This window comes from Pinus tabuliformis, chromosome 6 (genome assembly GCF_031772625.1).
Source record: "Pinus tabuliformis cultivar Carrire ecotype Pingquan chromosome 6, CPIR1, whole genome shotgun sequence".
Classification (NCBI taxonomy): domain Eukaryota; kingdom Viridiplantae; phylum Streptophyta; class Pinopsida; order Pinales; family Pinaceae; genus Pinus; species Pinus tabuliformis.
In genome coordinates, this window is record NC_142292.1 from 1,400,834,299 (window position 1) to 1,400,858,733 (window position 24,435).

At 38.7% G+C, this 24,435-nt stretch overlaps 1 protein-coding gene across 1 annotated transcript in view; it reads left to right on the forward strand.

Annotated features, from left to right (window-relative positions):
• UVH6 (RAD3-like DNA-binding helicase protein) overlaps positions 1–24,435 on the forward strand; it is a 281,472-nt gene that overhangs the window by 169,295 nt on the left and 87,742 nt on the right. Inside the window, exon 6 of the mRNA XM_089426800.1 lies at positions 15,668–15,792. Coding sequence (XP_089282926.1) covers positions 15,668–15,792 — 125 coding nt within the window. The remainder of the gene's footprint in view (positions 1–15,667; positions 15,793–24,435) is intronic.

Genomic DNA, 24,435 nt, shown 5'->3' on the forward strand with positions numbered 1-24,435 from the left:
CCAGTGGCCATTGCAGGAAACTAATTGGTGGGAAGCGGAACAAGAGAAAACCATGTGTTGCTCATGGTTTTTCTCATAAACCTTAAAACCACTAACAAAAATCGCCTGGAATCTAACCTTAAACCCCAATTTTTTTGTTTGTTTGTTTAAATTAAAAAATTTGGCTTCAGGTTCATCTTTAGGTTTGCCTTTAGTTCGAATTTGTTGAGGTTCAAATTCGGCGAACACTGTGACATAGCTTATTATTATGTTTTTGTTTCATCAAACAACTACCAAAAAAAGAAGAACAATAGTAGACTACAACACGGAATGTAGGCTGCAAGCCAGGCCAAAACCTCTCCACTGGAGAGGAAAACCCTCAAATCCCTTCTCTTCTTATAGATTCTTCAATTGGTGAATTCCAAGACCTCTAGACCAAGACCAATACCCTCAAAGACAAAGTCCAACCCTTTTGGGTGATGTGCTTTCTTTGTCCAAGTCAATTCTAGTCAAATATCCTCCAGCAGCACAACTTCGATGCCCAGCTTTAGAATTTGGCCTCTACTGCAGGTCTGAAATTTTCGACACTCCCAACAACAACTTCTGCTACACGTGTGAGCTTATTTTGACCTTCCAAGGCTTCTTCAGAGCTTTGCTTGGATTTCTCCTTCTTCTGGTGCTTGAGAATGACCTAATGTGACCTTCGTTGACCTTCTTTCTCTTTTTTCTCGAAGATCGAACCAACAAAAGAAAAACACTAATCTAGCAGTAGAAGCCCTAGCCTTCCTTTGCACGTGTGAGAGAGAAATAGCCCAAAAACAAGTCTACCTCATCCTCTTCTTCCCTGCCTTCTTGCTCTTCTTCTTCACTTGAATGAGTGAGTGATCTATGTTTTCCAAGGAGGTCGAGTTTCCTTCTTTATATAGGCTTCTAAAGGTGGATGTGGTTTCTCAAAATAGGTCGACTTCCCAGCTTCTAGACCGACTTGGTCTTGAAGTGTATTTTAACACTTTTAATGACAAAAATAATTTTCTTTACAAGTTACAATGTGCCCGATGGGGTCTTCAACTTATGACAATGACTCTTTTGGCTTCTTGACCTAGTACAAACCCTAGAAGCACTCAATGGGTGCTTGACCTATAAAATAAAAGACTTTGAGCATGAAACCCATGCTCCAAAAATAATAATAATAATTTTCTTTCATTTTAGAAACACAAGAATCAAAAGTACATTTCATATTTATGAAGATTGAATCTAGTAACACATTTTTCAATAGTTGTTTGAGTCTCGACTTTCAAACATGTCAATTGCTTGAGTCACAAACTTCTCAGTTGGTTGAGTGACTTGAGTCTCAAACCTATGAAGGTTTTCTGCCCTAATATGCCCTATTACTTCATTTGGTGCTCTACATGGCTTTTCATGGCCTCCTATCCCAGCCATGTGTTGTTTGAACTTTTAAATATCACCTCCTTCAATAGATTTTTGGCAATATTTGCTAATTATTTTGCCATCAATCATATCACAATGAGCCCATGTAATGTCCATGGTTTTTGGAGGCATGGTGGGTACTACTTACCCCAAACTCTCTGTTGTTCCACTACTCCTGCAAAAACTTTGTTAGAAAACCAGAAAGGCAAAAAGGTTTTCTTTATGTTGATAGTTACTTGAGATATTCTTATGTTTTTCTTATGTTCCTCTTTTATCTTCAGTTCATCAAGCAATTACCAGAACAATAGCACAAAGATCACAAACACCAAATATACACGGACAACCAAGGAAAAACCCCTATCTAGGGGAAAATCCAGTCAACAACTCTTCCTTAATAACTTCCTAAGATAATCCAATGCTCTTGACAAACTTCCTCCACACCAAGTTAGCCTTTTCTTCTTTCTGTAGATGATGATCTTGTAGCATCAGCAATTAGCCCAAGAACTTCGACCCAACAGGTAGCCCAACAACAACTTTGACCCAGCAATTAGCCCAGGAACTTCGACCCAATAGTTAGCCCAACAACATCTTCAACCCAACAGTTAGCCCAACAACAATTTCAACCCAACATTTAGCCGAACAACAACTTCGACCCAGCATTTAGCCCAACAACAACTTCGACTCATTAGTTAGGCCAGCAACAACTTTGATCCAATAGTTTAGACTTCGATCCGACAACTGCACTTCGATCCTCCAGTAGTAGACTAGAAAATCCACACGTGTGAGAGAGAGATGACTTGAAAACTTCGATCTTGATCTTTCTAGCTCTTCTCCTTGTCTTCTTGGAATTTTGCACTTTTTCTTCCTCCTCCTTGATTATCAAACTTGAGTGAATGAGAATGCTCCAAATGAATTCGAACTACTTCAATAGATAGACTTCAAGTGAGGTCGAATTACCCAGTTTTGAGGCCGACTTGGTATGGAGGTGACAAATACCTTATTTGACTCAATAATAAATCTTTTTTCATGATTCAAACGCCCAAGAAGACTTGGCAAATCGATTCGAGGTGAAGTGCGTCCACCAAATTTATTGTCACTCTTGCATCGCACAGAATTCACTCTGTGTCGAGCATCTGGATTTTTTGCGCATGAGAATAAGCTTTTGGCTAGTCAAGGTAAGCGAATCTCAGGAGCCAATCAAGTTCTAATGATTCTCAAGAGAAACCAATCATTGATGGATGCGATCAAGACTGGAATGGGTCCATTGCCTTCAAACTAGAATACGGTATCATTTTCAACTCAACTGAGTAATGAAATGTTGATCATAAAGTTGAAACCAAAAACAAATTGCCCGTGAACTGAACTTAGGGTTCCATCGAGAATAGTCACGATCCTCTGTGGAAACACATTTTATCTATTACTGTGCCTGCATTCTTAAATTATCTCAAGTTTCGCCGCTGTTCTTTATGCGAATACGAGAGAATTTTTACGTGCCGGGAAATCACAAAGCGATTATTGCAATTGAGTTTTTGAGTTCATGCATCAAATTTCTGCGATCACTAAAGAGCCATTGCATAATTGCTTCAGATCGAATCAGAGAATGAATACATGCCTAGTCATTAAGTTGGTGCCAAAAAGAAATTTTGACTTGATTGCTCTCATCAATGTTGATCTACAACTCAGGGATCATTCAATCTACATGTTGAAATTGTTCCACTGCTCTTTTGAAGAGCTATGCCAGAACAACAAAATAGAGTAACAAACAACAAAGATGCCTTCATTTCATCTGTACTTATAATTTCAGAGAAATTTTTTGATTGAGTACATGCTCTAGCATGCCCAACTTTTATAGCCCATAGCTAGGGCTAGGGCTGAGCCGACTTCCCTTAATAAATTATATAAAATTTCTTCGACACCTCCTTTCATTAGGCCAGCTTGTAGTTACCCTATTGAAAACATTTTCAAATAACAAAAACCTCCTTTTTAGAGGTGTCAAGGACCAAGAGTAAAGATATAATCATAATTAAATTTTATGAAATTTACTGCCAAGATTTGACAAATCATATAGCTGCCATTCAAATTCATTTGGGGTACCTCGACAAAAACTTCTGGGCTTCAACTTTAAGATGACATATCTTGTCAACCGTGAGGATTTATGTGGCATGCCACCTATTGTTAGAAATGACATGACAAACACTATCATCTAATGATGGTCTTGCCTGCAAATTTACTAATCTTCTCATCCAAATTCCTCATCAAATGTGGGGCAAAATGACCACATTGCATGAGCTTCTTTTTCTTCCAAGGCTCTTGTCCATTGAAGCTTCCAATGAATGTAATGCATTGATGTATATTAAGAGCATTCAAAGACCGACATTGGCATCAATGAGAACACCATTCAACAATAAACTTTCCACCAACCCCAATAATTTTAGAAAGAGATTCTATAAGTTACGATTTTAATGATATGCATATTTACAACATGCAAAACCATACAACAGCCAAGGAATAACATATAAAAGATAATGTCAACAAAGGCTACTTGCTACTCGAAGTAAGAAGGATAGGTTAACAAGTAGTTTTTGATTGCTGAATGTGGATAAAAAAGCAGTTATAACCTGGATGTTAGCCCTAAAATTAGTGGTAAAGCATTCTTGAAATGATATATTTTGCTTATCAAGCATTAATAGTAGCAATTCTTATTTAAAGGGCAATAATATATAGGTTCGAAAATGATCTAACCGATTCCAACATTAGGTGGCACGCCCCAAAACTCCTAAGGGTTGAGGAGATATGGCTGATCAAAGTTTGTGCTCCAATTCTGTGGTCAAGGATCCCCAAAAATTGAATATTGAAAGACATGTTGATGTTTGGACAAATGTTGAAATAATTTAGATTATTTTGTGTGGATTTTATTTTGCCACCAAATAAGGGTTATTTTAGCCCCAATCGGCTTTAAAGTGTTGGAAAATGTAACTAGGTTCGATCTTGTGTCTTTGTATATTTGATGTGAAAAGCAAAAGAAGAAAAATAAATTACTATTATTATCATTATTATTATTTCATTAGTCAAGCATGTTCTTGATGCTTCTAGGGTTTATTGAGTCAAAAGAATATTTGTCATCAGTCAATCTATTGTACTTTAGTCGAGTCCCATTTGGACTTTTGGAAGAAAAAGGAAAAATAATTTTATTTGAGTCAAAATAGTTATTTTGTTACCCACAAGACCAAGTCGGCCTTGGAAGAGACTATTCAATCTTCTAGATGTGTATATATAGAGTGCTGTTCGACCCCATTTGGTCACCAATTGACTTCTTCGAATTTTGTGCAAGCAAGAGCAAGGAGAAAAGCGAAAAATCAAAGAGGAAGAGCAAAAGTCAAAGGAGAGAGACCAAAGGTCTAGAATGAAAAATTGAACTTTTGTCTTTCTCTGTTCACATGTGCAAACTATTGGGGTAACTTTGCGAATTACAGGGCCGAAATTTTGTTTTTGCAAAGGTGTCGGGGCAACTCTGCGAAGTTTCAGGTTTGAAATTATGATCTGTAGAGCTTTGACCTTCGTTGACTTGATTGGATTTGACTGGGTTGAGGAAGGCTTGAAGGAGGGTTGAATTGAGTCTTGTGGAAGGTCTTGGTTTTGGTTTTTGGTGGGTTTCTCACTTTGATTTGATTCTATAAGAAGAGAAGTTGGTTGGGTTTTCCCTGTTGTGGGGTTTTGCCTTGGCTTGGAGCCTATATCTTGTGTTCATTATCTTTTGTGATCTTCATGGTTTATGTTTTAGTAATTGTTTAATGCAATGTTTTAGAACTCTGACTCCGGTTCGGAAACGACTAAGGGTTGGCTCCGACTCTGAGTCCGACTCGGTATTGACTCAGCCGGTTTGATTTCAATGACTCGGTGGTGGTAAAAAATGCATTATATATATATATATATATATTTAATAAAAAAACATAATTTTAAAGATTTTTGTTCATGTTTCCAAATACAAAGCTTTAGAATATAGAGAGAAGACAACATATGATCAAAGTAGGCTCCGACTCTGACTCTGACTCGGTATTGACTCGGCCGGTTTGATTTAAATGGCTCGGTGGTGGTAAAAAATGCATTAAATATATATATATATATATATATATATAAAAACATAATTTTAATGATTTTCATTCATGTTTCCAAATACAAAGCTTTAGAATATAGAGAGAAGACAACATATGATCAAAGTAGGCTCATGAATATATCCATATATCAAAATGGCGCCCAGTGCACTGTCCAATACATACATGAATGATGATATAGAGATCAAAACAAAAACACATAACCAAGGAGGCTAGAAATGGCCTCTACAACAAAAGTAAATTGCAAAGCATCACTAGTCACCAGTACTACTGGCTACTGCTAGAGGAGCCAACATCATCTGTCTTAGACTTTGAATCATAGTCAACAACTGTAGTAGTAGAAGTGGTGGCACTAACAGGCTGTGCAACAACTGCATGCTAAGATAGATGAGATATGCTTTGCTCCAATGTTTGCCCAAGACTCCTCACTGCTACTCCAATGCTTGCCCAAGATTCCTCACTGCTGATCCAAAAATAAACTCCACAACTCTTCACAAACTCCTCACAAATTCTCACACAAATGCAATGAGATCGCTGTGAGAAAATGAGAGGGGTTGGGTAGCTTTTATAGGGTGGGAGAGGTAAATGGACGTCAAAATCACCCTAAAGCAAATTAGAATTGGCTGTGGGGGTCAATTCCCCCCCAAAAGACCTTGCTGGCCGTGTGTGTGTGTGGGTGACCGAGCCGGCCGGTTTGTTACCGAGCTGACCGAGTCGGTGACCGGCTTGGCCAGCTCGGTAACAAACCGGCCAGCCGTTTCGTGTCATCCACCGAGCTGACTAGGCCAGGCCTTGGCTCGGTCTGGCTCGGCTGAGTTGGAGTTGGCTCAGCCATATCTGAAAACACTGGTTTGATGAAGAGAACATAATAAAAGTAATAAGAAGCCAACATATATTCACAAGCAATTATGAAGTAAGAGAAATCAACCCTAATTTTCTGCCCTATTGATTTCTCAACATACAGGACGACCTATAATAATGTCTTTATATTTGTCAAAGTCAGCGTAAAAGGGGTGGTTAAATAATTGGCTCCACAATAGTCAAGTTTGAAAATTCAAATTCAAATTTGTCAAGTCGGCCTCAAGATCTTAGGGGCATGTTGGCCCCTCTAGAAGCCCCCGTCTCTATATATTGAACTTGTATTTCTCAAGAACATCATCAAATTGATTCAAGGAAATATCTATTTTTACCTTGAAACACTGAGGCCAAAATAGTACGTTTATCTTCAGAAGAGGGCCGAAGTTTCTTGAGGGTATTTTCTGAGTCAAATTGAAAGGTTTTTTTTGGCTATTGTGTAGTGGTTAGGTGGTTTGTTTTTCTGAGGCTGTGTGCATGTGAAAAAGTGCGGTGGCATAGCAAGGGTCTAAATTGCGCAATACCGTGAGTTGATGTGTGATGATTTTTTTGATTGATCTTGGTGTTTTTGGTGAATGTCTTCATTTAGTTTAATCTGGTGCACACAATATTCTATTGATCTGGCATAAATATAGTGGTTCTGTTGGCCCTGGTGCAGAGTACTTGTGGACTTGTTCTTGTGCAACGAGTTGATCTCTGTGGTCTGAGTTCATTCATTTTCATTACAGCTATTTAAATTCCTAACTGAGGAGCACTTGACATTCGAGATAGCATCTCTATTCATCATCGGTCTTCATTGCTCTGTGATTGGAGGAATACGCTAGCAGAGGCTTCATAAGTTCGAATGAAGTCTGAAATGTAGAAATTTTGAGATCTGTAGCACAACCCAGTTTCAATGGTTTTGCATGTAGTTTAATGCCCACAACCCCAAACAAGTTATGCTGATATAAAAACTATTTGCAAATTATTTTGAAATACTTCAGGCTACTTCTACACTTTTCATTTTTCCAGCTGATAAGAAAAATAGATAAACAAGTACACACAGAATTTTAGCACACTTATTTTGCTCAATAGTGACCTTGGAAAAACCCCACAATGGGGGAAACCATTACTAAGGAGAATTTTATTATGTTTTTCTCAGGAAAAAATTACACAGCTATCAAACTCAGGTATATTTATCTCTCATTTAGAACTCAACACAAATCCTTGAACTCTGTACAAGGAAAGCGTAGAACTTTCAGAAAATTCCAGCTTGAATTTTCATGTTCTCTGCCCTGACTGTCCTAAAAACACCCCCCCCCCCCCCAACCAGCATTAAATGTCCCTGAAAATCGAGTTTCAGCTGACAGGCTTTCTCCTTGATATATGTGTCAGACAACCCAAATTTTCTCCAAAAAATTTGGGCTATTCTTCTGATGGTCTCCCACAAGAAGTACGCTGAGATTTTCAATGCTAGAGATGACTGCTGTAGGCATCACAACCAGCATGCCTCTTACCTGTGATAACTCGACCTAAGGGCTACGTTTCTGCCTTGAGATTCGAACCTGTTTACGCTTCTCTTGACTGCTGTAACTCGATTTCACCTTCAGCACTTGGCTATCACAGTCTTGGTCTCCTTCACTCGCTCTTCTCTTCTTTTCGACAAATGCACATGTAGAATGAGAGAGCTTCTCAACTTTTTCTCCCTTTTTAGCTCTCATTAGATAGGTGAACCCTTACCCTTTTGATCAAGGGATGAGATTATATCTCATCCCTCTAGATCAATGGTGATCGTTCCCTCACTTGACCCCCTTTTCATGTGCCCCCCCTCATTAATGACTCCTAGTCAGTTTATAACTTTAATTTGTACCATGTACTTTTTCTCCACATAAAGTCAACTTAATTATAAAGTGACGTCAATATTAAAAGTACATAATACATAAAGTACCACATAAAGTAACTTTATAACATGACTTTAATATAACTCATAAAGTCACATGCTAAAAAGGTGTTATAAAGTGTTTTCCTAGGCAAAAAGGAAAATGCACTAGGAAACACGTCCTTGGTACCTTTTTCTTCAACATGAAATGAATGGACTCTCCGTGTGGTTGTACAGTTACAGATTGATTGCATCGGTTGATCGTTGAAGTTGAGAATGAGGGTTTTCATTCCACACATATTTCGACAGATCAATGATGTATAGTGGTAACGAAGAGCTCTTGACTATATATCCTCCAGTTTGAGTGTAATATCTTGACTTTCATTGGGTTTTGGAATCACATTTGGATCAGAATTTTTCGCTATAGCAGTGTAATGGAGTGAAGCCAGAAGCAGCTCCTCTGGAATTACCATGGGGATGAATGGTTAAGCCATTGAACCGGAAGCTGTTGGCAGTTGCACGATCTGTGAGGTTTACTCCTGGCAGAGGACCAAACGGTGAGTCTGAGCGTGAGGAAGCGCGTGAATATGCATTTAAAAATTCATTATTACATTTGCATCAAACAAAATGCAACCTTGAGCAAGGGTCAACTTAGTATATGAATTATTCATAGTTAACGATGATGGAGACACACAATGAGCTGACATCGGGTTTGCTTGGTCTATGTAAGGTATGTCATTGTATCGGCTGCTGGAAACCTGATGTGTGTTCACTGTGTGGAGAATTCCTTGAGGCCGATTTACCTAGGTTGAATTCATTTGAGGGAATCAAGTTGCAAGTTACAAATTATATTTTTCCTTGTATCTTTGTGGGTCGAAAACCCCAGATTTTCCAGATAATGAAGTGGAGAATTGATTGTTGGTTATTTAATTTTGCACTGTGATTGATCTCTCTGGTTTATTTGTGTCGCATATTCTTAATTTGAGAAGTTAAGAATATCAATAATTTTATTTTTTTGGCAAATCAGTGTTTATACGGGTAAATAAATAACTGTTGGGGATAAATTAATTTGCCATGTGAAAATAAATCTATTTAGTATTATAAATTTAACATGGTATCAGATCAGTCTAGAAGACTTTGAAAGAGAGATCTGAGTTCACAAGGGTTTACAGCAACAAGTTTTCCTTTTTGCAACAACAAAATTATTTCTTAATTTTGCAGCTGGGTTTTCTTGGCCACAGTTGATTTGTGGAGATGACATCATTGTTCAATTTGACATATGGAGACAGGTTGGATGGGGTATCAAATTTAGCCCCTTGGAAGGAGTGAATTAATTGGATTCTAAAGTCGAATGGTGTCTGCGATTCAATGAGCAAAGATGTGCAGGTTGCTTTAGATTTGAATGGATTTGAAAGTGAGCTGCATAATTTTGGATGTTGTGAGGGATCATATAACGCCACACATTAGGGAAGGATACTGGAAGACAAATGTGGTTGGCTTTGCCAATCTTTATTAGAGTACAAACAAGAACAGGAAAATGGTGTTGAAAGAGACTTTGAACAATATTTAAATGAACAGATTTGAGAATGTGGCATCTTATCTCGTGAGGGTCCAACAGGTTAGTGATGAACTTGCATCTGTTGGGGAAACTATGCACGATCCAGAGCTGGTCAAAGTTGCTTTGAAGGGGTGTGCGAAGCAGTGGGATGTTTTTGTGGATGGGATTGGAGCTTGTTATGGGATGACTTCACTCAGAAGGATATTTGGGAAAATTCCTTGACTAGAGGACAACGAAAGGGCGGTGAGGAGAAAGAAGTTGCTCTTGGTGCACAAGTGAAAAAGGGCATAGCGAAGGCCAAGAGGAACTAGTGTGGAGGAGCATCTTTATAGAACAAGAAGGAAAAGGACTTGAGAAAAGTTAAATGTTTTGCTTGTCATAAGTTCGGGCATTTTTCCAGTTAGTGTGCTAACACAAAGAAGGGCGAGGGAAAGATTGCTATAGCAGTTTCTGCATGGATGGAGGAGATGGTGGAGAAGTTCGAGAAAAACTTTGCCCTAGTATCTTGCCTTTTTGAAACTGTGACGAGAGTTATTTGGTTGGTGGACAATGGAGCATCTCATCATATGATTAGATCTCGAGATCTCTTCACCTGCATGACTAGGGTGCCCAAAGATGTAAATGTGGAACTTGGTGACAAGGCCAAGTATAGGGCATTGGGAGTATTGAGTTGTAGATGGACTCAGGGGGCATCATGGAGGTGAACAAGGTGTTATATGTATCGGGGTTGGAGAAGAATCTTCTTTTTAATTTCGTCCATGGAAGACAGAGGACTGGAGATCAACTTTATGGGAGGTGGAGTGGCCGTTGGGCCGAAGGGGACCGATTTTAGCAAGACGTAAGTGATCGGTAAGAGGGAGATGGATCTCTATCTGTTGCGAGGGCAACCAGTGAAGGCTCTCATACATGCGACTGACAACCATGGTGAGATTTGACATAGGAGGATGGGGCACCTACACTACAGAGCTCTTCTGATGGTGCAGAGGATGGTTACTATTTTTCTATAGATCCAGGGGGAGCGGGATGGATTGTGCAAAGGGTTTGCGCTTGGCAAGTAGGCAAAGGTTGTGTATCCTCACAGTGAGACCAGGTCAAAGGGTTTGCGCTTGGCAAGCAGGCCAAAGTTGTGTATCCTGACAATGAGACCAGGTCAAAGGGTTTGTGCTTGGAAAGCAGGCCAAGGTTGTGTATCCTCATAGTGAGACTAGGTCAAAGGGTTTGCGCTTGGCAAGCAGGCCAACGTTGTGTATCCTCATAGTGAGACCAGGTCAAAGGGCATGTTAAACTTGGTGCATTCTAATATTTGTGGCCCTATGTCTGTGACATCGATCATAGGGTCCTTATATTTTGCGACATTGATAGATGATTATTATAGGAAGACTTGGATCTGCTTCCTGAAGACCAAGGATGATCTTCAATCGGTTTCAGGATTTCAAGGCTCTGGTGGAGAACTAGACAAAGAGGAATATTAAGGTGTAAAGTTTAGATAATGGGGGTGAGTATACCTCCCATGAGTTCCTGGATTTTTGCAGGGAAGCTGGAATCAAGGAGCTCACAATACCTTACAACCCTTAGCAGAATGGGGTTGCCGAGAGGAAAAATAGGACCATCATGGAGGCAACGAGTGCAATGATCTATGATCAGGAGTTCCCTATGTTCTTGTGGGCGGAGGACTGCAAGATAACTGTGTATGTGCAAAACAAGAGTCCTCACAGGGTGTTGTAGGACATGTTTCCCGAGGAGCTGTTTATAGGGGTGATACTGGATGTGAGTCATTTGCGTGTATTCTGTAGCCCAATTCATGATCATGTGCCTACAGAGAAGGACTAAGCTGGAGCCCTTATCTAAGAGGGGCGTGTTTGTTGGTTACAGTGAGGTCTGAAAGGCATATGGAATCTACATTCTAGGATAGTGAAAAGTGATATTGAGCCAAGATGTCAGATTTGATGAGGACATGACGCTTAGAAGATCTCATGTGAGGGAGTCAGCAGTGGTAGAGGAGCGGGAGCGAGAAGCTCCTAAGGCTGAGCAGGTACTAGCAGCACCAACAAGGATACAACCAGTGGATTCATTGGATGTGCTGGATATTCCTTCGAGCTCTACTAAGAGGAGGCCGAAATGGGGTGAGCAAACATTGAGAGATGCTGAGGAGCATGTGGAGGACCCTAGTAGCACCTTTAGGTAGAGCATACCACCGACTAAATATTCCAATTATTTGGCATTGTTGTGTAGTGTTAGCGAGTCTGAGCCTTCCACTTTTGAGGAGGCTATAGGCGAGCATGTCTGGAGAGATGCCATGATAGAGGTGTATACCTCTATCATGAGCGTTGATGTTTGGGATATAGGGCCAAGACCAGAGGGAAACTCTGTGGTCACTTCTCGATGGATCTACTACATCAAACATGCATGATGCCACTGATGTTAGTATCGAGAAGTATAAAGTGAGGTTCGTGGCAAGAGTGTTTTCCTAGAAGGAGGGAGTAGAATATAAGGAGACATTCGCACCCGTCGCTAGATATGCACCTATTAGAGCAGTTATGTCCATTTCTTTTTAGAGATGGCGTGGAGGATACATCAGATGGATGTGAAGACCGCTTTCCTCAATGGGGTGATTGAGGAGGAGATGTATATTAAGCAACCTCAAGGATTTGAGGTGCCTGGGAGAGATTCCCATGTATGCAGTTTAAAGAAGGCCCTTTATGGGCTAAACCACGTGCATGGTATGCTAGGATCGATGGATATCTTCTTGGTTTGGGCTTCACCAAGAGTGAGGCAAATCCCGACTCATATGTTGTACTTGTTGAGGGTGAACTGCTCGTCTTGGTATTATATATGGATGATCTCTTTTTTGACAAGATCAAAGAAGCTCAATGTGCAAAGAGGATCTTGTTTCAAAATTCAATATGGAGGACATCGACTTGCACTATTTTTTGGGATTGGAGTTGTGGCAACAACTAGAAAAGATTTTCCTTGGGTAGGGCACGCATGCTGTGGATATCTTGAGGAGATTCAGGATGGAGGATTACAGGCTTATGTTTACACCTATTATCACTAATATGAAGAAGTTGAGTGCTTCTGAAGGTGAATTAGTGGATCACACATTGTATAGGCAAATGATAGGTTCCTTGATGTATTTGGTCAACACTAGGCCAGATATATGTTTTTTTGTGAACACACTTAGCTAGTTCATGGTGGAGCTGAGATAGGTTCATTGGGTGGTAGCAAAGCATGTGTTGAGATACATGCGAGGCACAATAGACTTTGGACTGAGATATGTTAGAGTTGGAGGAGTGGAGCTACAGGGGTACATAGATTCTGATTGGGCAGGGAGTGTGCTAGACAGAAAGTCGACATCTAGATGTTGCTTCAGGTTGGGATCAACCATGATCTCATGGTTCAACAGGAATTTGGAAGCAATAGTTAGTGGCACTCACTTCAATAGAGGCAAAATACATGGTAGTGAGTATGGCGAGTTGTGAGGCAGTTCGGCTTCGCAAGATGCTTGCGGGTTTATTTGATCTGTAGATGGGACCAATGATGATCCACTCTGATAATCAGAGTTGCATTAAGCTCTCTGAAAATCCTGTGTTTAATGATTGGTCCAAGCATATCGAGATCTGATATCTCTTCATCAAAGATAGAGTCGAGTGGGGTGTTGTGAGATTGCAATACATTTCTATAGAGGATCAAGTGGCAGATGTTCTCACTAAGCCTCTAGTGAAGGGAAAGTTTGTAAAGTATTGAGTTAAGTTGGGGGTAGTGGAGAATCTCTTCATTGCTAGGAGGGAGTGTTGATGTGAGTATCTTTGAAAGGTCTTTATACATTGGTTTGGCATCTTAGCATGTGGAAGGCATTATTTGCCTCTTCTAGTGATTTATCTCTTCTTTCTGAAGTCTAACTTAGGAAAAGTACAATAATTAAAGTAAACTAATTATTGTGGACTATTGAGTTATTTTCTAGGGTTAAATAATTTAATTATTTAAGTGACTTGGAAATAATTTCAATCATTGATCTCCAAGATGGTTCTCGAAGGCAGATGGGGTTAGGGATTTGGACTCATGAAGATTATAAAGGGAGCCTAGCAAGGAGGTGAAGACACAAGACAAAGAGCACAAGTTGTGTGATAGCGTCATCATTCAGAGAAATCAATTTTGTTTGCAGTGCGAGTGGCTAAGTGGACCAATGTGTAGGGAAGAAGTGCGATTGGGTTCGTGTGAATCCAAGGAAGCCGAGTAGGAGGAGATTGCAGGGCTTTGTTACTGAAGTTGCTGGTTAGAGCTTGTATTTATTTGGAGGAGCCCGGGTTGATAGAGTGCTGGGGTTTTTGCAGTTCGCAGATCTAGTCGCTGGAGGGCGCAGATTGAGTTGCTAGTGGTCGATTTCATTTGGAGGAAGATTTTTGTGAGGCCAGTTTACCTAGGCGGAATTCATTCCGAGGGAGTCGAGTTGCAGGTTCCAGATTGTATTTTTCCTTGTATCTCTATGGGTAAAAAAACCCAGATTTTCCGGCTAATGAAATGATGGAGAATTGATTGTGGGTTAATTAATTTTTCATTGTGTGATTGATCTCTCTGGTTTATTTCTGCTTCATATTCTTAATTCTAGAAGTTAAGAATATCAATGATTTTATTTTTTGGCAAATCAGTGTTTATGTGGGTAAATAAATAAACTACTGGGGATAAATTAATTTGCCGTGTGAAAATAAATCTTGCTGGTATTAGAAATTTAACAAGATGCCTTGAAGAAATGAGACTAAAAAGCACTAGTCACCATGTAGTTAGTCAAACATAGACCCAACCAAGCCAAGAAATCTAGTGCCAATACCCAGGGAAAGCCAGATAGACTGCCATAATCTCACCGTGCTTATGCCAAACTGAAACAGGTTATTCATTAACCTGTGACAGAGGGGTTTCATTCATGTGATATGAAAGGAGGGATCTCTTCTCACACATACTGTGTGTCTTGTGGGTCATGTGACGGGCCATGTGGCTACTTGAATGGATGTTATGTAGGCTACTCATTAATCATCAAGGGCTGGGTTCTTGGTACTCCTTGCTTTTAGTGACAATTGTCACCACCGTTTTCCTTGTAGCTGGATTGGCATGATGATCTGCAGCCAATTTGTTTTTTCTCAAGATGTAGTAAAATATCACATTTGTGATTGAATCATTGAGTCTTTGACATGTCTGATTCTATCAATCACTGATGCTAATTGAGAATCTTTCAATCTAGAGGATTTGTGCTTGCTTTTAGTGACAATTGTCACCACCGTTTTCCTTGTAGCTGGATTGGCATGATGATCTGCAACCAATTTGTTTTTTCTCAAGATGTGGTAAAATATCACATTTGTGATTGAGTCTTTGCCATATCTGATTCTATCAATCACTGATGCTAATTGAGAATCTTTCAATCTAGAGGATTTGTGCCCAAGTCTGTGCGTGATGACTATGTTGGCATTCCCTACAATGGTGTCAAGCTTGTAATGTGATGTTTTTTGGCAAGATTCAAGCCTCTTAGAAGTTAGAAGTGCATAGGCTGCAGCCTAATTGTTAGAAGAATGACCAAGACTCCAAGCATAGATATAAATAGATGTACCTCCGGGGTTATGAACAACCCACATCTGCCACCAACATTCTAAGTTTGGTATTTCAGAGACATCACTTTCCATGCATTTTCTGTAGATAGACCTTATTTAAGTTTTACTGTGTCAAGCTTAGTAAAATAGAAAGCAGTGAATAATTTATTTCTCTGTAATGTTATTGTTTGTTTCTTGCCTGAAATTTTACATTGTTGAGGAAAATATTTACCCTAGCCTGACATAATATATATCCTTGTAAGAGATTTGTTTCAATTGTGACATGTATTTCTTGATGCAGGACATAATGCAGCATAAATTAGTTTTTATTGAAACACAAGATGTTGTAGAGACAACCTTAGCTCTGGATAACTATCGCAGGGCATGTGATTGTGGACGTGGTGCTGTCTTCTTTTCGGTTGCAAGGTACTACTTTCTGTTATTCCTTATTTTGAGCCAAGGTGGCAAACTCAATTATAGACAAGTCTTGTGGGTTGTCCATTTTTTTTTTTATATTTTTACAAAGCATACAAAAATTATATTCAATATTTCTGAGAGGAAATCAGAATATAGATAGACTTAAAGACAAAAAGCTACAGCCAAAATGAGGTAGCCATAAGCCTCTCCTCACAGTCATGACGGACATAATTAGAGACTTCTGCTCTCATTAAGCAAAAAAGAACAGGCAGGGTAACTCTTAGAGCTCAATAAGATCATTTTTTTGTTACAAACAATCTTTAGAGATTCTTTAAACATCGGAAAAATGATGATCTGTGTCCTTAGTCTGACTGTCAATATCAGAAATAATTAAAAGATGGGCTTTGTTGGTTCATCTGCACATTGTCTTCAAATTCCTGCTTAATGTGCGTCTTATAGCAATGAAGCGGCATATTTTGACAGCTTATGAAACTTGGAATTTCATTCTCTGTAGATATGGGTGAAAGAAAGTTCTTTAAACTGACTTCTTGCCTCTGTGACTCTGCTCATATTAGGAGATGAGGCTATATTTGGGACTCTACAGTTACCATTTGCCTAACCTATGATCATTTTAGAATCTCCCAAGTATTGGAACTTTTGCAATCCTCTGTCTACTGCATGTCTTAAAAGCTTCCAAAGAGCATAGAATTTGGCTCTGTTATTGAAATGATCGTGAAAACTTGATTTCCAGTGGAAATAATTATGAGATTTGATAAGATCATTTTATTGATGTCTGGCAATTGACCACAAAAGTGGGTCAATATGATGGAAGAGTACAACTACTATTAATACAATTGAGAATGGCAACACAAGTCTTAAAAGACACTGAAAATAATACAAAGAAAGAACCCTACATAGGTATAACATCATAACATATGTATAAAACTGTGGTGAAGGTACGGTGACAGTGAGTGAGTTTGTCCAAGACTTGAAAGGTGGACAACTCAACACAAGAACCTGTTGAGAGAGAGAGAGAGATTAGATGATGGGGCCAATGATGTCAAGGTCTCCTGAGTCTGAAGGCCAAGGGCGTGGGGGACTACAGATACCTGGGGTTCTTTGGCTAGCCTCATTAAAGTAACCCCTTTGTGAGCTTCTCTGATGTCTGTTTGGGTTTTTATTGAGGAAGGTTTCCAGCTTCTTTGAAGATAAATCCTTAATACTATTCACTGACTTGTCTTCAGACAAACTCAAGAAGCAATCTACTAAGGAGTCTTTGTTCCATTTTTCACTTATATTTAGACCAACTACTACTTGAAAAGCTTCAGACCACACAGATTTTGTATTAGGGTAATGAACAAATAGGTGGTCATCTTTCTCATTATTTCTCCCAAATAATACGCAGCATTCTGGATCATGCGAATTGCATTTTTCACTGTTGTTCCATGTTAGGATTTTGTAATATGAGTCTCCAGTGGGCTATCCGGCTTCCATATGTTGACAAATCTAGGGAACCTAGAATAGGTGTGATTTCTCGTAACTTGATAACTGCTTGTGATGTTCTTTACTTCAATTGGTAGTATTTAGAATTTGCTTTCTTTTCTCTTGATTATTATGGTGTTCTTATCATCAGACAGTTACCAAAACATGAAGATCAATAAAAAAAATAGACTCAAGATGGAGGCTGCTAGCCAGGGACAAAACCTGTCCTAAAGAGGAAAACCCACAAGTAATTATTCTCTTCTTATAGAAACTTCAAATGACGAATTCCAAGACCCTTAGACCCTAGACCAAGACCCCTCCAAGACCAAGTCAACCTTCCTTTTGATGAAATTATCTCTCACAAAGTCAACCCAAGTCAAACTGCTGCAACTTTACTTTTGATCTCAAGTTTGGACCTGCAACTTCTGACTGCAGATTTCGGCCTTAATGCAGAAACCCTAATTTGCATGTGTGGGTGAAAATATGGTAAAAGAGGTCTTCTTCTTCCTTCGCTTAGGATGCTTCTTTCTCCTTAGGAATTCGGCTTCCAAACTAGATCCTTTTGACACCAAACTTCGACTCCTTTAGATGACTGCAATTTGGATCTTGCTGCAACAAAATGATGCCCTAGTTTTCGCACATGTGAGGAAATGTGTCACAAAATTCAGACTTTTGATTTCGGTTCTCTTTTCTTGAGTTCTTTCATTCACTTGTCCCTTTAGGTCTCTTTCTTGTCCTTTTTGATTGATCTTTTTTAGTGATCGAACTAGCTTGATGGTGTTCTCCAAATGAGGCCGAATGCTTCTTATATATAGGCTTGCTAGGAGTGCGAATTGTCCTTAATGAGGCAAACTTCAGCCTTGCAGGCCGACTTGGTCTTGGAGGGACTTTTGACACAATTTGACTCAAAATAAATTCTTTTGACTTGATACAAGATGCCCAATGGGGTATATTACATATAACAATGACTGTTTTGACTCCTTGACTCTATGACAAAACCTAGAAGCACACAATGGGTTCTTTGACCTAAAAATAAATTGACCTAGAGCATGAAACCCATGCTAATAAAATAATAATAATACATTTTCTTTCTCTTTTACATCAAATACATAAAATTGTGAGTACATAAAATATTATGAAGACTGAGCCTAGTTATATATTTCAACACCATATACTGTTCCAGCACCATACTTTTTCTCCACTAGCCAAGGCGGTAACCCCAATTATAGATAAATTTTGTTGGTCTTCAGTCATCAGGTGCAGAGTACTGTTTATTTGCTTGGTATATTATATAGGAATTCTGTTAGTATTGAATTGACTGTTCATCAATAGATACTAATGATTACACAATATGTTTATATGCTTTTGTAAATAGCAAAAAATAAAGTACAATTACAGCAAGAAATGAAACAATCCACATTTTAAAAATTGAATTATGTTAAACATTGTCTTTTAAAGAATTGCATTACTCTTTTATGATTCGGTAATAATAATTTGCACTCATTTCTCTATTGAGCATTATTGGCTAGAAGTGAAAGTGATTGTCACAACCGCCTCTTATTAGCGTAATTTGTTTAAGATGCAATTTACATGAACTTGCTTTTCTAGGTTTTGGCCCAGATAGGAATTGGCTTCACTAGAAAATTGTTAAAAACAGAAGACCTGCATAGCTGTTGGTGGCATTGCTTGATGACCACAATGTGAGGTTCTGATGTTTAGGCAATCTTTCATGAGGGTGGAATATGATTGAATTCCCCTAATCAATCAATTAACTGGGAATACTTACTGAGTGCAAATTATCTGGATATTAAGTTGCTAAGCTGTTGATCAAAACTAATGATTTTCCTCTTTGTTTGTAGAGTCTCCAAAATATTCATCAGCTGAATCCATGGTCATATGATGATTTTCCTTTTTCTCTTTTGAAAATCATGGCTTTGAGTACCTCTGCACATTGTATTTTACAATTCAATGCATTATGACTTGTTACCACAAACTAGTACCTTTAGCTTAAAGTCCCTATATTGATAGTATTATGGTATTACCTCACCACTACATGCTCCTCCAATATAGCGTGGTGCTCCTCTTATTGCGCCATTTGCCTGTCATTTATACCCTGCAAAATACAGCCTCCAAGATGGTGCCCTAGATCATATATCCACAATATACAAAATGACATAAACAAAACCAACAATTAGATACATGAAACACCTTATCCTCCAAATTTCGGAGCTAGCTATTCCAATCCAAGTTATAAATGAATTGAGCAGACCCTTAAATAGATTTGAGCTCTAACCCTTATAGAATAAAATATTATTATTTTCCTAGATCGATTTTTCTCTGCAAGGAATATGATGAAATTAAGACCTTCAACAACTTGGTTACTAAAAGTAACAAGAAGTTTGTTGAGATCTCAACTTCAATAAAATATTCTAGGAAAACAAAAAACATATTATCTCTAACTAGTTAAAAGAACCATGCCAATTAATGAATAAAATAGGAGTTAGTTACAACAACTTCTTAAACTAGCCAAGAGTCTAACAATCTCCTGAACTAATTTACCAAAAATACCTCGAAGATGTAACAACCTCCCCAGAGTAGTTAATTGACTATGTAATTAAGCTCTAACCCTTAAATTTCTAATACTAGCCATATTTTTTTTCTCATGGCAATTTAATTTATTCCCAATTTATTGCTTATTTACCTAAATAATAACTGAATCACCGAAAAATAAAATCACTAGTATCTTTAACTTCTAGAATTGAAATATGTAGTGGAAATAAACTAGAGAGATCAATTACACATTGCAAAAATTAATTAACCCACAAACAATTCTCCGTCATTTCATTATCTTGAAAATCTAGGTTTTTCGACTCACCGAGATACAAGGAAAAATACAATTTGGAACCTACAACTCGACTTGCCTTAGAAGGAATTCGAACCAAGTAAATCGGCCTCAAGGAAATCTGCCTGCAGATGAAATGGCTCTGAATAAATCCGCCTCCAACAATCGACTCTGAGCCTTCGAGCAACTCTATCTGCGCCTTGCCAATAATGCACACTGGAAAAGGCCCAACACTACAACAAATTAACCCCCTCCAGACAAACTCGATCTTCTTTTGGCAATTTGGCCCTGCAATCTCCTCCAACTCAACCATCTTGGATTCGATCAAAACCTCTTGCACTTTTCCTCCTCTACACATTGGTCACTGAGCCACTTGCATTGTGATCCTATTATAATCTTCATTGAGTCCAAATCTCTAACACCAATCTCCTCTCTAGAAACATCTTGGAGATCAACAGTTGGGGGTTATTTCCAAGTCACTTAAATAATTAAATTATTTATCCTTAGAAAATAACACAATAGTCCACAATAATGAATTTACTTTAATTATTGTACTTTTCCTAAGTTAAACTTAGGAAAGAAGTCATAAATCACTAGAAGAGTCAAATAACGTCTTCCACATGCTAAGACACCAAGCAATTGTAGAAGATCTTTTGATGCTATTCACAGCAACACCAACAACATTCAAAGTGTCCATAGATAGAACCAAGGAAATCACTTTAATAGAAAGCATGAGTGGGATGCCTCAACACATGGGCTATCCAAGGTTCATAGTAGATGCTAGCTCTCAACAACAAAATTTAACATGACTCTATGACATGGACCACTTATACATCAATTCATATTCTCCATATTCTTTAGGCTAAGTGACCTATCCAATTAATAATTAGTGAAGTGATTGCATGAAAAGGTCATGCACCAACTTTAGCAAAAAAAACAGTACACCCCACCCATCCATCTAAGCATCGAGTGCAACTACTGAAATAGATCCAAGTATCAAGGCAAATCACCATATAAATGACTTATTCAACATGTAGCATCCCATGCACCATCATGATAGAGTAAAAGAGAGATATCTAGAACCATCAACATGCCCAACGAAGATGCATCTCAAGCCCATCATCATCTCTACAAGTTAACCATGAAAATCTTGTCATATGATGAGAATTGATGAGAATTCATGCCATAATGAGGGGTAACAACTAGCTCCAACTTGGGTACATGTACTCTTAGGAGAATAGTGCAGGAAAACACAATATCCAATTGTTCCTATGAAAAGCTCTGTCAAGCAAGTAAAATTTGGATTGATGGTCTATGTCTCATCTCATTCAATTTATTACATCAAAATTGGCTTTATGAATGAGAAAAGGGAATAAGCAAACAATGTCATGCATGGAATGAATTTCTCATAATGGAGAGAGGTTATTCATTTATTCTGATACTCTTCAAGAGCTTACTCCTCCTCCTCCTACTTTATCATGAAAATCCATTACGGGCTGTTTGCCTTGTGTGAATCTATTGCAGAGTAACTGGGGGTTGAAGATATACCATGGATCCTAGAGTACCCCAGACATGCTCTGAACACTTTCCGAGTAACCCCAAAAGCTAACAATTATGAGTTGAGGATGGAAGAGCCTTCCATAATTTATACATTTTTTCGAAGGAAAGCCTCTTAAGGAAATCCAAGGGATGCTTCTTCACATTCATGGATGGCATCCCTAGTAAACCCATTGATGTAGGCTATTGCACCTCTATTGGGGAATTTGAAGTAGTCACCTGTTGGCATGGAATTAGCCAAATGCCCATCAACATTGGTGATGATTAGTAGAGATAATCCCATGGGCTTCATCGCTTTATACATATGAATAGATTCATCATGATATAAATAGACAAGTCATTATTCATATCCTTCATGACCCATATATTTGGCCAATTGTCCACCCTTATATTGGTGTGTTTGATGTGGTATATTGAATGTGGATTTGGTCATAACACAAGAATATGGAGAACATTTCCAAATTTGGAACTATCGATAATGACATTGCTATGACTTGAGATTGGCAGGGTTGAGTTATCACCAAAAGTTACTTCCCGCAATTTTGTTCTAGTCTATAATTAGAGAGAAGGTGTTGGCGTTTGGTCATATTCCTAGAAGCTCCAAAATCGACAATTTATTCCTACGTAGAGGAGGAAGGAAAATATGCAAAATGCACAAGCAAATGTGCATTGCGAGGAGATCTAGCATTTTATTCGATGTGATAATCATTGCCAATTGTTTTTCTTGAAAGATGTTCACTTTTTTTGAAGACAGAGGAGGAATTCTTCAGGGCATGTCCCTCATGAGAGTATTTGCATAATTTTATTCCTCATAGAGGATTTTGAGTTCTCCCCTTCAAACTCATGCCTACAAGTTGTTGACTACTTGACGAGCCTTAGGATGAGCTTGGTCTCAAGGAGGTAATTCTTCCATATTCCTCAAATTTACTTTATGTTGGATTAGATTAGAAAAGACATCCTCTAGCAATTGAGTTTTGTATCCCTTTACAAATGAAGGAAGGTTGTAGAAATTAATGGAAAAAGACTTGAATATTGTAGAAAACTTATTTACCTAGTTTGTATCTAATTTAGCCATGTCATCAAAAGTGATGATAATAGCCTTCAAATACTTGAATATTGCCATACATACATCAACATTGTCAAAGTCACCCATCTTGATGTTTGAAAATTCGATCGCAAATATATTGAATTTAGTAATATTGATTATGCAATGAGTTTCCCGAAGTTATCTTAGGTTTCGTTTGCACTTTCACTATCCTTAGTAGGATGAATCAAATTTGGCTCAAGATAGAGCGTGATTAGATCGAGAGCTTCATCCATGTACATCCGTAAGACCTGCTAAACTCTTACTAAACTGTTTGATGCTTTGGGTGTGAGTGAAATGATGTCCTATTCGACAGCTTCGCAATCGTCTTGAGGGTACCGTTTGGCCTCCAAAAGGGCTGGGGGATGAGGGGAGACACGAGGTCTCATTGTTCTACTAATTGAAATACCTTGGGACATAGCTCACTTCTTGTCGCTCCGATCAATCAGATCACCCTGAAAGTATGATGTGATCGTTCAGATTGTTCTCAAGTAAGGCGGGGTATGTAGGATTTGAATTCCCTGTCTAAATATCTCCCTGATAAAAAGGGCTAGGTATCTTTGGTTAGGATACCCGAAGAAGGTAGAGAGGGATCCGTACGATTCTCTTTATAGGAAAACGATATCTTCCTATGATCTCATAGTATATGGGGCACCAAAAAATGAGGTGCATAATTGGCAAACCTTATCTGATCGTGCTATATGGTGATCTGTCTTCACCCGAAGTTGATGGGACCCAACTAGAAATTGCCCTAGTGGGATCTTAAGTGAGTGCATCGAATGCTTGTGAGTATATGGGGGCAAATGATGAGGCCATCATGTAGCTCCAGAAAGAACTCTAGGTAGAAGAACAATTTTGAACCAAGGCTCACTGAGGGGATTGTCTAAGTGACCTGAATGCATAATATGTAGATATCCTCTCTATTGGCCTGATTTTGTATCTGCTGAGGCAATAATAGATGTGTTGGTTTGTTAAGGGGGAAAGTAAATGGAGGAAGGCACTTTGGGGAGATGGTCATCGATTGAAGGAGATGAGATGCCTCCGCAAACTATCCACGAGAACAACCTGAAGGGGTATTTGGCGATAGCCTCCGAAGAACAATGTGCAAGATAGTGGCATCTCTCTCCCCCAATATTAGAGTCTCTGTAAGCCCTGACTCTAAGGAGGAAGGAGACCAAGCAGAAAATGACGTCAAGGTGAAATCGGTCCCCAAACTCTACATAGATAATGGGTTGTGGAATTGTGAGTTTGTAGCGGATGATACATTGGAGAAGTAGGGTTTGGATGTCCTCCATTGTGGTCTAATCTGATTGTGGTAAACTAGGTCCCCAAATCTTAGAGCCATAGGTCTGATAATGGTCTCCATGAGGTGGAGCTTAGACATGATGTCTTGGAACTAGTCTTGGAAGCATTATCGCTCGATGAGGGCTAGGGAGATGTAACCTTTACTGAGCTGAGGTTGGAGTGCCTACCACATACCAAATCTAGGTCCTATGAACTGTACCCGCAAATAGGTGTAAGATTCAATGATCTTAATATTTGTCCCATGGTAGTAGAAGTGTAGGTATGCAATAGATTTCTTTAATGTTTTGAAGATTAGAACCTCAGTTTTATCTAAGTTGACCTTCAACTGCATAACTGAAAGAACAACAAGAATACACATAATACATAGAGATTTACCTTGGAA